General features: G+C 39.7%; 1 protein-coding gene across 1 annotated transcript; it reads left to right on the top strand.

Moving 5' to 3' along the window:
• Nucleotides 1-13,387: 13,387 nt before the first annotated feature.
• On the top strand, nt 13,388-15,182 carry LOC146360963 (uncharacterized). The gene has a single exon (XM_084922305.1). It carries the CDS (start codon nt 13,419-13,421, stop codon nt 14,946-14,948), a length of 1,530 nt encoding a protein of 509 aa, XP_084778431.1. The 5' UTR covers nt 13,388-13,418; the 3' UTR covers nt 14,949-15,182.
• Nucleotides 15,183-16,957: the final 1,775 nt, after the last annotated feature.

The raw sequence follows: 16,957 nt of genomic DNA, 5'->3' as shown, positions 1-16,957 counted from the left end.
TTAAAGTAGTTAGCGCATGTTGATGATGTCATCAAGCTGCGCCTGTTTTGGTCGAAAGCATAGCGGCGGCTAAAACCATTATCATCTGCAAATTATGGCGGGCGACAGTCATAGCAAAGAGATGACGCACTTTTGAAATATGGGGAAAGCCAAAAACTGCGCTTCCTCCACTTCCGTAACATTGATTCATTAATGTTGAATTCTCTCGCAGCTGTTCTATTCCCATGTTGTTGCAGTATATTAATAACTAACCTGGTATTGTGGATGAGTAATAATCAGTTGTTCTCCTGACTGAAGTTTGGCCCGTGTATAGCATCTTGCTATGCGATTGCATTTGTCCCTGACCACCAGAATCCCTCACGTTAACTTTTAATGAGTGGAAAAAAAGTTGGCGTTCATCCTCCAGCTTCACTATGCTAATATTATGCTAACATAGCTGTGTCGCTAGCAATCACATAGCACATCATTATAGACCAGGTAATCCAACTTCAGTAACCCTGCAAATGCCACTGCTGTTTAGTTTTCTGTCTTCATTTATGTTGGAAGTGGTAGCAGAGCTGTACGTTTTAATTAGTTTCAAAAGTCTCTGTCAGAACATGGTATGAAATGTTTAGGTGTAAACTAGCGAGCTAACTTCCTGTTAACTTCTAACTCCGTTAAATTTAATAAATTCTGTTTTCATGGATGTAAAACTTAATTGTAACACCTGATAAAGCAGCAACGCTGATGATTTAATTAAAGATGAAAGAATTTAGACCGTTTTTAACTCTTAGTGTTCGTTTGAGTTTTGGACCCAGATTACTCTGCGAAGCTCCTCACTACGGCAGCTGTAATGCTCTGACAATCCATCAAGCAGTGCGGCTTACCAAAGTTGTACTAAAACATTTTTTAACAGATTTCTGCACGCAGAAATCGGTTCGAGGTCAGTAAGCACAACCAGAATTCATACATAAGGCACACTCTAGATTTTTGAGAAAATTAAAGGATTTTTTGTGTGGAAAATACGTTATACAGAAGAAAAGACTATATATTGTTACCGCACATGCTTCAAATTATATCGCAATATGGATTTTAGGCCATATCGCCCAGCCCTACTCAAAAGGTCTCATCAAGTCCCGATTTAATTTGATTTATGCTGTTATCAGTGTTTGCATTGATAGCATGGCTGTGGTGTCATATCAGTGTATGCTCTCGGTGTTTGCTGATATCAAACTGTGGTATGAGGACCACTGTGGGTTAATCTTTGTAGTGATACTCACTCCTTTTTTTTTTCTTTAGACCTGGTTTAATTCTGGTATAGTTGAATATTTGTATATAATCCCTGCAGCTGTCAGACTCTATAACAGGGGTCACCAGCCTTTCTTAAAACTGAGAGTTAGATAAAACTGTGAACAGTTTGGTTCATCTTTAGTTATATGGTTCTATCCAGCATATTCTATCTTGATATGCTGTCTTATCACAGGTTAATTTTTCAAAAATATTAGCAATGATTTATGCAAGGAAAGGGCTACGTACAACTCTTTATTTCTATTAATGTCTTACTTCATTCCTACCTGATTGACATGTTTAGGAATTATGAGTGATTGGCTCACTGTAGTGGTAAAAGTTGCTACCAATCAAATTATGATATGGTAAAGTTAAAACAAAACACAACTGACTGTTTTATATTATATCTAATATATATTATGTAATTATCCTTATAATTACAAAATGTTTTATGTAAAATTTATGTTTTGTAATTTAAATCTGACTCCTTCAGGACCATCGCGTTCAGTTACAGAGTCGGTGTGTCCACGGTGTGCCAGATCATCCCCCAGGTAGCGACGGCCATCTGGGACTGTCTAGTGGATGACTTCATGGCTGTGCCTTCACCTGGAGACTCATAGAGAAAGTATATACAGTGGTCCCTCATTTATTGCAGCAGGGTTTCTCAGAATAACTAGCCCCTCGCCACACACTTTATACACTTTATTCACTTTATTTTTTCATTTTTTTTACAGAAGAAGCCTCTTTTCTTCGTTTCCAGGTATTTTTCCATGAGCGCTTTTTTCTCCAGGATAAGGGTTCTCAACTGATCGTTTGTTTCTGCATTTTGCTTCTCGAGTTGCTCGCATCTTTGCTCCATTTCTTTTAATCCTGCTTGTTCTTTTCTAGGCTTTTCTTTCGGGTCTTTGTATGTTGCCTTCTCCATTCGATTTGCCTTGCACATGTCTGTATTTCTCTCTTGTTTTTTGTTGTACATCTCTTCTATCAGGTCAATTTTTCTCTTGAATTCTTCATGCATACGCAGCAGGTGTTCACATTTTTTCTCTTGTTGTTGCTTTTGTGCCTCCATTTCAGTTATTTGGCTCTTCAAGTCAGTGACCCTCAACAACATCACATTCATGAGCTCTGAGTGTTTTTTCCTTATTCCATCGATCGTACACTGCATCTCTGAACATTGTTTTTCCAGTATTTCCTTTTCTCTTTCCAGTTCAGGTGTTTTGTCCTTCATTTCATTACAAAATTCTCGCAGTTCTAGATTCCTTCTCTCAAAGTCCTGGAGAATACATTTTTCTTCTTCCTGTTGCTTTTTTTCTTCAAGAAGCTCTTTATTTTTGCACTCTGTTTCATCAAACCTGACTTTCAGATCTACGTACATTTCCCTCATGGCTTTGAGTTTGTGCTCCATTGGTGTTTCTTTTTCTCTTTCCAGTTCAGGTGTTTTGTCCTTCATTTCATTACAAAATTCTTGCAGTTTTAGATTCCTTCTCTCAAAGTCCCGGAGAATACGTTTTTCTTCTTCCTGTTGCTTTTTTTCTTCAAGAAGCTCTTTATTTTTGCACTCTGTTTCATCAAACCTGACTGTCAGATCTACGTACATTTCCCTCATGGCTTTGAGTATGTGCTGCATTTGTATTCCCTTTTCTCTTTCCAGTTCAGATTTTTTGTCCTTCATTTCATTACAAAATTCTCGCAGTTCTAGATTCCTTCTCTCAAAGTCCTGGAGAATACGTTTTTCTTCTTCCTGTTGGCGGATTTTTTCAATTGTTTTCTCAGCTTCATTGAGCTTTCCTTGAAGCACCTGATTCTTTTGCTCCATGTTTTGGAGATCCCATTGTATCTCCTCAATAGTAGCTTTCTTTCCTTGAAGCTGGGCAGATGTTTCTTTTAATTCAGCACTCTGTGTTCCCGACGAAAGAAAACGGGAAAAAAACTTCTTTCGTCCTTGACCAAACTTCATTCCCCAGCCCTCATTGATCATTTTTATATCAGGCTGGCGTTGCTGTTTTCCTTCCAGGTCTTTATTTCGTGCTTCCAATTGTCTGCACTTCTCCTCTAGTTGAAGCTTCTCTTCTTCAATTTGTTTAACTTTGTAATGGAGGTCAGAGTTTTCCTTCTGACTTTCCTGTAATGCCCTTTGGACTGATAAGACAGCATCCATGGTCATTTCTCCAGGAGAGATTGGCTGGCCAGACCACGAAGGAGAGGCAGCATTATCTTTTTTTCTTTGTCTGCGTTTTCGTGGACGCATATTGGAGCCTGTGCACAGTGACTCTGAAAAGGCTTAGAAATATTTCCAAATGTATCCAAATGTTGTCGAACGTTTGAAGGCTGCGAACAAACTGCTTTAGAATTGCTGCTTCTGTTCCCTATTTAAGGACTTCAGAACTTCAAAGGATCAAAGGTATTAAAGATGTGCTTGTGACATCATCACTCCGTAAGCCAATCAGATCAATCAGATTGTCACATGACAGAATGGGGATGTTTTTGTTTTTTTTTTAGTTTTAAGTAGAGAGTCATCAGTACTCAGCTGACAGGGCTGGTTGCTATAGTAACTCCTGTGCGTGGCAGGAGGGGATGGGACACACACACACCACAGTTGGGGTCAGACACAGAGAAAGGCAAACAGGAATTAGGCTCTGAAACAAATGCTTCCCAAGAGAAAACTGTGAGTGGCAGGAACTTCCAGACTACAACATATTAAATTTTCATGCCTGTAGAGTGTATTATACTGATGTGGTGACAGTGTAAAGACACCCTCCGATGTTAAATTTGAGCTGAAAATTGAGAGCAGTTTTAGAATGGTTATCTATGGGGGACAGAGAGGGAGGAGGCTGCGCTTTGATGGCATTTGTGAGAAAACCGTAAATCTGATCTCAATGAGGAAGCCACTGGATGAAAGAAGACAACGATAGCTACGTTTTGATGTACAAATTATAGATGTAGGGCAAACGGTTTGGGTGGGACAGGAAGGGAAAGACAAATTTTTAAAACAATCTGGTTTTATGGCAGTTGACAGTGGCGCGAACATTCCGTGAAAAATCTCAATTTTCCTAAAACTTAAACTGCTCTTGTGAAACAACCATAAAAGATATCGCAACATGGATTTGGTCAACAAAAGTCCAAAGTCTTGTGACCAGTATAAAGTTTAAATGATGTTTCTGTGACAAAGTATGGCCAAGCGGTAGGCCTTCAAAGTGGCCTGGGTTGGCGCCTTTTTTCGGGCCCTTTCCCATCGAAATGAATGGGGAAAAATGGGGTCTTTTTTGGGGAATTTTGGGTAAGCCGAGCGACGAATCCCTACCAAAAGTCATAGCACACCATTTCCGATCGAGCCGCACGAAATGGTGTAACATATGTGAGGGTTGTCGGAAAGCTGCGGGCCGTGATTCGGTTCATAATTTCAGGCGGAAGAAAAATAATAACCTGAAAGATTTGGAAAAATGCTGTGTGAATGCTGTAACACTGAAGCTGTCTGCTGAAAAACGGCTGAAAATAGCTAAAGAAGCTGAAGAAATCAAAGTCTGTATTTGAAAAGGTGTTGAAATTTTAATAACTTTGCAGAACCATATCAAATTATCAAAAATTTAATAACTTAGCAGAAATGCAATAACTTAGAAGAAACATAACAATTTACCGGAAATATTGTAGTTTACCAGAAGCGAAGACTTAGCAGAAATGTAATAACTTAGCATAACATAACCTAGCGGAAGTAGGCAGGCTTGCTAGCTTTTGTGCGGCTTCCCCGGGTCAGTCAAAAATGTCAAAAGAGAAATGAATGAACTCACCAGGTTGCCAGCTTTACATATCTTCCTCCAAGCTCGGTCCCTTTTATTCCTGTCTCGGTACAGAAAGCAGCTGGTGTCGTACAGCTCCGGCTGGTTTGCTACGGCGTTGATTAGCCTTTCCTCCATATTGAATGAAGTATGAAGGGCTTTGGCTGGACCTGCCCCTTTGACCTAGGTCAGAGCCACGTCACCAGACTCCTGATTGGTTGTCGCGGTGCGAATTGACGCTGAAGTTCAGATTTTTCCAACTCGAGCAGCAGACGCGACACGCGCGAATGCACATAATGCAACACAAAAACTGACGCGTGTATTTTTATTCGCGCGTCAAATGTGCCAGACGCGCTACTTTGACACGCGTTTGACATGTTTTCGCGACGCAAATCTGCTTCTGAATTTTCGCTGGACCCGCAATCGCGCGTCATCGCGCTTTTCCATTGACTTTACATGTATACCTGACGCTCTGGTCGCGTCTATCACGTTCGGTGTGAACACACCGTTAGACCGTTTTGTTCAGAAGAGATGGGGGAATCTTCAAGTGTTGACCATTGATAATTAAAATATGAATTATTAAAGATATATGACTTGTGATGTACCATAAGTAGTAGAGGAGAAGCAAAAACTGCCCGTTGTAAAACCTCCCTATCGTCACAAAAGGTTAAAACACTGTGTGTGTGTGTGTGTACGCATGTGCGAGCATCCGTGTGTGTGTGCGTGTATGCATGTGCACGTGAGTGTGTGTGTATATACGCATGTGCGAGCATCCGTGTGTGTTTGTGCGTGTATGCATGTGCACGTAAGTGTGTGTGTGTGTGTGTGTGTATACGCATGTGCAAGCATCCGTGTGTGTTTGTGCGTGTATGCATGTGCACGTGAGTGTGTGTGTGTGTGTGTGTGTGTGCGTGTATGCACGTGAGTGTGCGTGTTTGGTGGTGCGTTTGTGTGACCTCTTGCTCACCAAAATGGTCATAAAGGCAGGAAGTTTACTAAACAAGAAAACAGAACCCTCACATAGGATGTGCCTGTAATAAAACACTACAACACGGGGTTAGTGTCTTGCCCAAGGACATTTGGAATGCTCCAGACTGGAGCAGATTGAGATCGAACCACCAACCTTCCAATTAGTAGCTGACCTGCTCTACCACCTGAGCTACAGCCACATATGACACACGTAACTTTCAAGAGCTTCTTTTTTTTTTCAATTACAGTTTCCTGATTTGATGATAAATATGGTACCAAACTACAAAATACTGATGAAATAAAGCCCACATTGTAATATATTTCAGGTATATTGATGCACATATTTAAAGAAACAGGGATAAAATAAAGACCGTTGTTGTGGAATAAATTACATTGAAAAATAATCACTGCCCTGTGTTAGAGTGACTTATGATGAGGTATTAATTGGGTTCATTTTACCTCTAACAGCTTTTCACATAGTGCTGTGAACAGGGTGAAATCCATCATGAAGTAGCTGTAAACTGTAGACTCCTTAACATGAATGTTATAGTTCTAAAATGATACACAGAAACACATATCGCTGGATGTGACTTTCATGAACTTTTCAAACAGACTTTATATGTCTGACCTATTATCTATATATTAAAGCAGTCTAAGCACAGATGTTGAAAACCACTGTTACACCTCTTCTATACCTATGTACTTACTGACACCCCATACTAAGGCAGGATTCATACAAACACACTTTCATTATTTATCTTCTTAAACACTTTCTTTTTTCACATTTTGAGGTTGTGTAATTTCTATAAAGAATATGTGTAATTGTTCAATAGATTGTTATTTAAATGTCCACAATAATCACATGATCATTATTGTGCATCCTACAAATCAAGATTTTGAGCTGTGTGTTTGTATGAATTCAGCTTGCTATACTTACAGACTAAAATTAGGAGGAGGCTTTAATCCACTATTTACCCAAACAAGTTAAATTGTTTGGGTACCCATATGGAAAAGAAATAGTAAAAACATATACGATTTACTCATGAAAGTGGCCACTTTCATGAGTAAATCATATATAAATCATATAAGGCTTACATGATTTACTCATGAAAGTGGCCACTTTCTCATTACTTTCATATATTTTTTTAGTAAGTATCCAAAACATACAAGTTTCATTATATAATTTTTCAAGGGATCTTATATGTGTTTTCACTCTTGTATGCTTTTCATACAAGTTTCATACAAGACAGATACAAACTTTATAAGATTTATATATATCTTTTCCATATGGGTAAATAGACTGGGTTTGTTCTACAAAATAATTATTCAACATTAAAAAATACAAAAAACAATATATTTGCACATTGATCCAAAGTTCAGGTTCATATGTCTGATATTGTTTGTTAAATCTGGTGACACAAACAGAGTCAAAAATTCATTGTTGGTGTGACATGTGGTTCTTTTTACCCTTGACCAATGATGTGCTGGTTACTTTGACCAGTTCAGTATTTGCTGTCACGGAGGAATTTTAACCATAAATCCAAAAAACAACAACAGAAAAATTATGTTAATTAAAAACATGTTTTTGTTTAGCAAAAGGACTGAAATTACTTGGAAACTGTCAACTTAACACTCAGAGCCCCAGAGAGCAGCCATTTGGCTTTTCTACCTTTAAAGCCTCATTGTGAATAGCATCACAAACGGATGTTTTCCACACAGTTAACACCACATCCGATCACTGCATCTAAATCTAAAAGAAGACAAAAACAAATACAATATGATTTACTCAAGGGAAGAATTTTAATTTATTAAATAAGCTTAAAATAAGTGTTACCTTTAAATATTTGTGGGAAAAATCTGATGCTACCCCAAGAATACAAAGCCACACTGGAAACCATGACAGCCTTGCAGCCCTCTGCCTTCCTGGAGTGAGGTGCCTGATCAGTAGCAGTGAGTTGACAGAAGTCGGTGTCTATAAGAGCGGTCAAACACTGACACTCTGTCCACTTGTGTAAAGTCTAAGAAGCTGGAATGCAGGCACACAGGATGAGCCTGTTCTGAAAAAAAAAAATACAGAAAAAAACATTTTATTGGTGTTAAGGCCCAAAAACTACAAATAAGTTATACAATGAACAATACTGAAATACCTCATAGGTGCTGCAGGCCACATAACCAGAATCCAGAGCAATCGCACACTCACATGATGGTGAGGAAAGACACGAGCTCTGTGATGAGGTTTGAATGTCTCTGTCAATAGAAAATTGTACTTAGTAGTCAGTATAATCTTTTAATGATATAAGTTTGCATATGGTAGAATACTGCAATGTAATCATTTGTGTTTAGAAGTATATAGTTGGTGGCATATTGAAAGAATGTCTCATCCTAGGAGGTCTGTAACAACTTTGTGTACATTCCAGGGTGTTCTGACATTCACCCCCACATCCTAGGAGCATGGGAAAGATCGTACCTTGTTTTATTGTTTTACGGTAGGATTAACGTAGCTATGTCAGTTTTAGTCTAAGTGCCTTTTTTACATGTAGATGAACTGTTGGATTTTCCAGACCAGCAGGTTAAGGGAAGTCGTTTATGGGGTCTCACACACACACACACACACACACACACACACACACACACACACACACACACACACACACACACATATATACACATCCACATTCCAATTTAAGGAACAAGCACCCACTGAAGTATAAATAAAGACCGGGGCAGTCTCTCAGTGCGAGTCTCTGAGCCTCACTCTTGTGCGTGCGCTCTGGTGACTGCCCTTGCTAGCAAGAAAACTGTGTGTTTCTCCTCTCTGATTCTCAGCTGAAGAAGTGTTTTAGAATATATCTCTTAACAGTCTCAGTTTGGAAACTGAAAAACTGTGAAGACAGCAGTACCTGCACAGAGATACAGAGTAGAAAAATCATAGATTTGTAATCCATAATGTGAATTAAAACTTGAAAAGTGCCTACATGTTAATTCATTTGAGTGTGGAATTATTTATGAAATAAACAGGATTTAAGTTAATTAATTGAATGTCAGGAGAAAATTGTATATAGTGTGATCAGCTTCATGAAATGTGTTCTTTTATTGATCACTAAGCAAATGTCTACGTGACTTTTGACATGAACTCTTGTGTGATAAACAACTAACAGCTTCCTCTTTTATAAGAACATACAGATTTAGAAAAGGGGAACCTCAGCTCTGAGTTCTTAGAATAACTCTGTTATCTTTGTACACACACACACAAGCTTGTATAAATAAAGAACGCAGACGGTGATACAGCGCGAGTCCGTGAGTGTCTCCTGTACGAGCGCTCTGTGACCGTCCTCGCGAGTAAAGACAACTGCAGTGTTTGTGTTTTCTAACTCAGGTGTCTCAGCTGAAGAACTGCGGGGTGATTTTTAGAAATCCCCTGTCATTTCAACTGGTCCTTCGAGCTTAGCGATGGAAACAACAGACACGTTTCTGGGACTCCAAATCCAAGGTCTGACTGCTGTACCTGATGTTGTGGGAAGCCAGCACCGAAGTCTGTCGACAGCCCTCCCCAGGTAGAGGTGAAAGACCTGGGACGTTAATTCGGGTCTAGGCCGGTGAACTATTCTGGTCCACGACGCTGGGATCCAGCCAGACGACCTGAACAACCAGCAAAAGGCGACTGAGGGTGAGAAAACACTGTTTAGGTCTAACCCGCCGCAAGGGTCTAAGTTTTGCGCAGTAGGTCTAACCAGCCGAAAGGCTAACCGAAAGGAAAACGCACGCAAGAATCACAATACTTCCAGGCCTGGAAAGAAGAAGCAGTTAGGCGAGATGAAAATAAAAATAAAAAAAACAAGAGAAAAAAAAGATCTACAGTCAGAAAAACAGAACTTGACTGCCAGTTTAGTAAAACCAGAAGACGAGACACTGTGCAGTCCTCGCACTCCTTTTATTAATCCACCACCCGTTCCTGCAGCCGCAGCTGCAGCACCACCTATTATACACTCACCCATATCAGGAAGAACATAATAATAGATAGAGAGATAGAGATGGCCTTTATTTGTCAGTTGCAGGTCTTTTGCCCACAACCGATCAAGTGAAAATTAGAGATCAAAGTAGTTTAAAGTAGTTTAAAAAGGGTTGGAAACAGACCCGACTGAATAGATATAAATAAAGGCTTTAATCCACTATTTACCCAAACAATTTAACTTGTTTGGGTAAATAGTGGATTAAAGCCTCCTCCTAATTTTAGTCTGTAAGTATAGCAAGCTGAATTCATACAAACACACAGCTCAAAATCTTGATTTGTAGGATGCACAATAATGATCATGTGATTATTGTGGACATTTAAATAACAATCTATTGAACAATTACACATATTCTTTATAGAAATTACACAACCTCAAAATGTGAAAAAAGAAAGTGTTTAAGAAGATAAATAATGAAAGTGTGTTTGTATGAATCCTGCCTTAGTATGGGGTGTCAGTACATACATTAGTATGTACATAGGTATAGAAGAGGTGTAACAGTGGTTTTCAACATCTGTGCTTAGACTGCTTTAATATATAGATAATAGGTCAGACATATAAAGTCTGTTTGAAAAGTTCATGAAAGTCACATCCAGCGATATGTGTTTCTGTGTATCATTTTAGAACTATAACATTCATGTTAAGGAGTCTACAGTTTACAGCTACTTCATGATGGATTTCACCCTGTTCACAGCACTATGTGAAAAGCTGTTAGAGGTAAAATGAACCCAATTAATACCTCATCATAAGTCACTCTAACACAGGGCAGTGATTATTTTTCAATGTAATTTATTCCACAACAACGGTCTTTATTTTATCCCTGTTTCTTTAAATATGTGCATCAATATACCTGAAATATATTACAATGTGGGCTTTATTTCATCAGTATTTTGTAGTTTGGTACCATATTTATCATCAAATCAGGAAACTGTAATTGAAAAAAAAAAGAAGCTCTTGAAAGTTACGTGTGTCATATGTGGCTGTAGCTCAGGTGGTAGAGCAGGTCAGCTACTAATTGGAAGGTTGGTGGTTCGATCTCAATCTGCTCCAGTCTGGAGCATTCCAAATGTCCTTGGGCAAGACACTAACCCCGTGTTGTAGTGTTTTATTACAGGCACATCCTATGTGAGGGTTCTGTTTTCTTGTTTAGTAAACTTCCTGCCTTTATGACCATTTTGGTGAGCACACACACACACACAGTGTTTTAACCTTTTGTGACGATAGGGAGGTTTTACAACGGGCAGTTTTTGCTTCTCCTCTACTACTTATGGTACATTACAAGTCATATATCTTTAATAATTCATATTTTAATTATCAATGGTCAACACTTGAAGATTCCCCCATCTCTTCTGAACAAAACGGTCTAACGGTGTGTTCACACCGAACGTGATAGACGCGACCAGAGCGTCAGGTGTACATGTAAAGTCAATGGAAAAGCGCGATGACGCGCGATTGCGGGTCCAGCGAAAATTCAGAAGCAGATTTGCGTCGCGAAAACATGTCAAACGCGTGTCAAAGTAGCGCGTCTGGCACATTTGACGCGCGAATAAAAATACACGCGTCAGTTTTTGTGTTGCATTATGTGCATTCGCACGTGTCGCGTCTGCTGCTCGAGTTGGAAAAATCTGAACTTCAGCGTCAATTCGCACCGCGACAACCAATCAGGAGTCTGGTGACGTGGCTCTGACCTAGGTCAAAGGGGCAGGTCCAGCCAAAGCCCTTCATACTTCATTCAATATGGAGGAAAGGCTAATCAACGCCGTAGCAAACCAGCCGGAGCTGTACGACACCAGCTGCTTTCTGTACCGAGACAGGAATAAAAAGGACCGAGCTTGGAGGAAGATATGTAAAGCTGGCAACCTGGTGAGTTCATTCATTTCTCTTTTGACATTTTTGACTGACCCGGGGAAGCCGCACAAAAGCTAGCAAGCCTGCCTACTTCCGCTAGGTTATGTTATGCTAAGTTATTACATTTCTGCTAAGTCTTCGCTTCTGGTAAACTACAATATTTCCGGTAAATTGTTATGTTTCTTCTAAGTTATTGCATTTCTGCTAAGTTATTAAATTTTTGATAATTTGATATGGTTCTGCAAAGTTATTAAAATTTCAACACCTTTTCAAATACAGACTTTGATTTCTTCAGCTTCTTTAGCTATTTTCAGCCGTTTTTCAGCAGACAGCTTCAGTGTTACAGCATTCACACAGCATTTTTCCAAATCTTTCAGGTTATTATTTTTCTTCCGCCTGAAATTATGAACCGAATCACGGCCCGCAGCTTTCCGACAACCCTCACATATGTTACACCATTTCGTGCGGCTCGATCGGAAATGGTGTGCTATGACTTTTGGTAGGGATTCGTCGCTCGGCTTACCCAAAATTCCCCAAAAAAGACCCCATTTTCCCCCATTCATTTCGATGGGAAAGGGCCCGAAAAAAGGCGCCAACCCAGGCCACTTTGAAGGCCTACCGCTTGGCCATACTTTGTCACAGAAACATCATTTAAACTTTATACTGGTCACAAGACTTTGGACTTTTGTTGACCAAATCCATGTTGCGATATCTTTTATGGTTGTTTCACAAGAGCAGTTTAAGTTTTAGGAAAATTGAGATTTTTCACGGAATGTTCGCGCCACTGTCAACTGCCATAAAACCAGATTGTTTTAAAAATTTGTCTTTCCCTTCCTGTCCCACCCAAACCGTTTGCCCTACATCTATAATTTGTACATCAAAACGTAGCTATCGTTGCCTTCTTTCATCCAGTGGCTTCCTCATTGAGATCAGATTTACGGTTTTCTCACAAATGCCATCAAAGCGCAGCCTCCTCCCTCTCTGTCCCCCATAGATAACCATTCTAAAACTGCTCTCAATTTTCAGCTCAAATTTAACATCGGAGGGTGTCTTTACACTGTCACCACATCAGTATAATACACTCTACAGGCATGAAAATTTAATATGTTGTAGTCTGGAAGTTCCTGCCACTCACAGTTTTCTCTTGGGAAGCATTTGTTTCAGAGCCTAATTCCTGTTTGCCTTTCTCTGTGTCTGACCCCAACTGTGGTGTGTGTGTGTCCCATCCCCTCCTGCCACGCACAGGAGTTACTATAGCAACCAGCCCTGTCAGCTGAGTACTGATGACTCTCTACTTAAAACTAAAAAAAAACCAAAAACATCCCCATTCTGTCATGTGACAATCTGATTGATCTGATTGGCTTACGGAGTGATGATGTCACAAGCACATCTTTAATACCTTTGATCCTTTGAAGTTCTGAAGTCCTTAAATAGGGAACAGAAGCAGCAATTCTAAAGCAGTTTGTTCGCAGCCTTCAAACGTTCGACAGCATTTGGATACATTTGGAAATATTTCTAAGCCTTTTCAGAGTCACTGTGCACAGGCTCCAATATGCGTCCACGAAAACGCAGACAAAGAAAAAAAGATAATGCTGCCTCTCCTTCGTGGTCTGGCCAGCCAATCTCTCCAGGAGAAATGACCATGGATGCTGTCTTATCAGTCCAAAGGGCATTACAGGAAAGTCAGAAGGAAAACTCTGACCTCCATTACAAAGTTAAACAAATTGAAGAAGAGAAGCTTCAACTAGAGGAGAAGTGCAGACAATTGGAAGCACGAAATAAAGACCTGGAAGGAAAACAGCAACGCCAGCCTGATATAAAAATGATCAATGAGGGCTGGGGAATGAAGTTTGGTCAAGGACGAAAGAAGTTTTTTTCCCGTTTTCTTTCGTCGGGAACACAGAGTGCTGAATTAAAAGAAACATCTGCCCAGCTTCAAGGAAAGAAAGCTACTATTGAGGAGATACAATGGGATCTCCAAAACATGGAGCAAAAGAATCAGGTGCTTCAAGGAAAGCTCAATGAAGCTGAGAAAACAATTGAAAAAATCCGCCAACAGGAAGAAGAAAAACGTATTCTCCAGGACTTTGAGAGAAGGAATCTAGAACTGCGAGAATTTTGTAATGAAATGAAGGACAAAAAATCTGAACTGGAAAGAGAAAAGGGAATACAAATGCAGCACATACTCAAAGCCATGAGGGAAATGTACGTAGATCTGACAGTCAGGTTTGATGAAACAGAGTGCAAAAATAAAGAGCTTCTTGAAGAAAAAAAGCAACAGGAAGAAGAAAAACGGATTCTCCGGGACTTTGAGAGAAGGAATCTAAAACTGCAAGAATTTTGTAATGAAATGAAGGACAAAACACCTGAACTGGAAAGAGAAAAAGAAACACCAATGGAGCACAAACTCAAAGCCATGAGGGAAATGTACGTAGATCTGAAAGTCAGGTTTGATGAAACAGAGTGCAAAAATAAAGAGCTTCTTGAAGAAAAAAAGCAACAGGAAGAAGAAAAACGTATTCTCCAGGACTTTGAGAGAAGGAATCTAGAACTGCGAGAATTTTGTAATGAAATGAAGGACAAAACACCTGAACTGGAAAGAGAAAAGGAAATACTGGAAAAACAATGTTCAGAGATGCAGTGTACGATCGATGGAATAAGGAAAAAACACTCAGAGCTCATGAATGTGATGTTGTTGAGGGTCACTGACTTGAAGAGCCAAATAACTGAAATGGAGGCACAAAAGCAACAACAAGAGAAAAAATGTGAACACCTGCTGCGTATGCATGAAGAATTCAAGAGAAAAATTGACCTGATAGAAGAGATGTACAACAAAAAACAAGAGAGAAATACAGACATGTGCAAGGCAAATCGAATGGAGAAGGCAACATACAAAGACCCGAAAGAAAAGCCTAGAAAAGAACAAGCAGGATTAAAAGAAATGGAGCAAAGATGCGAGCAACTCGAGAAGCAAAATGCAGAAACAAACGATCAGTTGAGAACCCTTATCCTGGAGAAAAAAGCGCTCATGGAAAAATACCTGGAAACGAAGAAAAGAGGCTTCTTCTGGTTATTCAGATGATTTAGCCTCGTCCTCCTCCACCTGTGATCCATCTTAATTTTCACCTCTCTTGTCCCCCCTCTCCCTTTCTCTCCTAACACATATTCCCTACCTTCTTAATCTTTTTTCTTTTTTTTACCCTCACCCCCCAACCAGTCCCAGCAGTTGACTGCCCCCTCCTGAGCCTGGTTCTGCTGGAGGCTTCTGCCCGTTAAAAGGCAGTTTTTCCTCCCCACTGTCGCCTAGTGCTTGCTCAGAGGGGATTGTTGGGGTTTTCTCCCCCCCCCCCCCCCTTTCATTTAGTTATTCCCCCCCCCCCCCCCCTTCATTTACTTATTTGATTGTTTAACTTTTCTTTTATGTTGTTTCTGTAGTTACTTGTTTTACTTTTTTCAACTTATGTAACAAAATAATAAACCAATTGAATTTATCCTTTTGAGTATTTTTCATCTAATCTTTACAGAATTAAGCTCTGTCTTTTATTTGCTTGTTAAAACTCCATAAATGGTGAAGTAAAAACCCTGGGATATGGTTTAAAACATTGAAATAGACTAACCAACTAGTCTAAAACTAAGAAACACTTAAATATTACGTTAAATTGAAAACAGTTAAAAAGAAATATCCCCGTTCAAAAATGTCATGTGATAATCTCATTGGTTTATGGAGTGATGATGACATCATCATCATGACCATGTCCTGGTCATCATTTTGACCAGGACATGTCCTTCAACGCACATATTAAACAAATATGTAAGACTGCTTTCTTCCATTTGCGCAACATCTCTAAAATTAGAAATATCCTGTCTCAGAGTGACGCTGAAAAACTAGTTCATGCATTTATTACTTCCAGGCTGGACTACTGTAATTCATTATTATCAGGATGTCCAAAAAACTCACTGAAAAGCCTTCAGCTAATCCAAAATCCTGCAGCAAGAGTACTGACAGGGACTAGAAGGAGAGAGCATATTTCTCCTGTTTTGGCTTCCCTTCATTGGCTTCCTGTTAAGTCCAGAATTGAATTCAAAATCCTGCTCCTCACATACAAGGTCTTAAATAATCAGGCCCCATCTTATCTTAATGACCTTGTAGTACCATATCACCCTATTAGAGCACTTCGCTCTCGCTCTGCAGGCCTACTTGTTGTTCCTAGAGTATTTAAAAGTAGAATGGGAGGCAGAGCCTTCAGTTTTCAGGCCCCTCTTCTGTGGAACCAGCTTCCAGTTTGGATTCGGGAGACAGAAACTATCTCTACTTTTAAGATTAGGCTTAAAACTTTCCTTTTTGCTAAAGCATATAGTTAGGGCTGGACCAGGTGACCCTGAATCCTCCCTTAGTTATGCTGCAATAGACGTAGGCTGCCGGGGGATTCCCATGATGCATTGAGTTTTTCCTTTCCAGTCACCTTTCTCACTCACTATGTATTAATAGACCTCTCTGCATTGAATCATATCTGTTATTAACCTCTGTCTCTCTTCCACAGCATGTCTTTTATCCTGTCTTCCTTCTCTCACCCCAACCGGTCGCAGCAGATGGCCGCCCCTCCCTGAGCCTGGTTCTGCTGGAGGTTTCTTCCTGTTAAAAGGGAGTTTTTCCTTCCGACTGTCGCCAAAGTGCTTGCTCATAGGGGGTCATATGATTGTTGGGTTTTTCTCTGTATCTATGAAGCGCCTTGAGGTGACTTTTGTTGTGATTTGGCGCTATATAAATAAAATTTAATTGAATTGAATTGAAATTGAATCATCACTCCTGGAGGGAAAAAGGTGCACAAAAGTGGCAGGCAGACGAAGAAAAAACACAGCATAATGATACGTTTACGTTTTGAAATCTACAAAGGTTTGCACTGTGAGAATCAACTTGTGAGAACTGTGACTAATCTTCATGTGTGTGTAAAAAAAATAAAAAAATAAAGTGAATAAAGTGTATAAAGTGTGTGGCGAGGGGCTAGTTATTCTGAGAAACCCTGCTGCAATAAATGAGGGACCACTGTATATACTTTCTCTATGAGTCTCCAGGTGAAGGCACAGCCATGA

Source organism: Perissodus microlepis, chromosome 23 (assembly GCF_051167445.1).
Source record: "Perissodus microlepis isolate ML-2025 ecotype Zambia chromosome 23, ASM5116744v1, whole genome shotgun sequence".
NCBI classification, from domain to species: Eukaryota; Metazoa; Chordata; class Actinopteri; order Cichliformes; family Cichlidae; genus Perissodus; species Perissodus microlepis.
This window is presented reverse-complemented; position numbering and strand designations above follow the sequence as displayed.

Excerpts from the sequence above, each read along its gene's own strand:
- LOC146360963 (XM_084922305.1), top strand. The coding sequence starts at position 13,419 with ATGCGTCCACGAAAACGCAGACAAAGAAAAAAAGATAATGCTGCCTCT.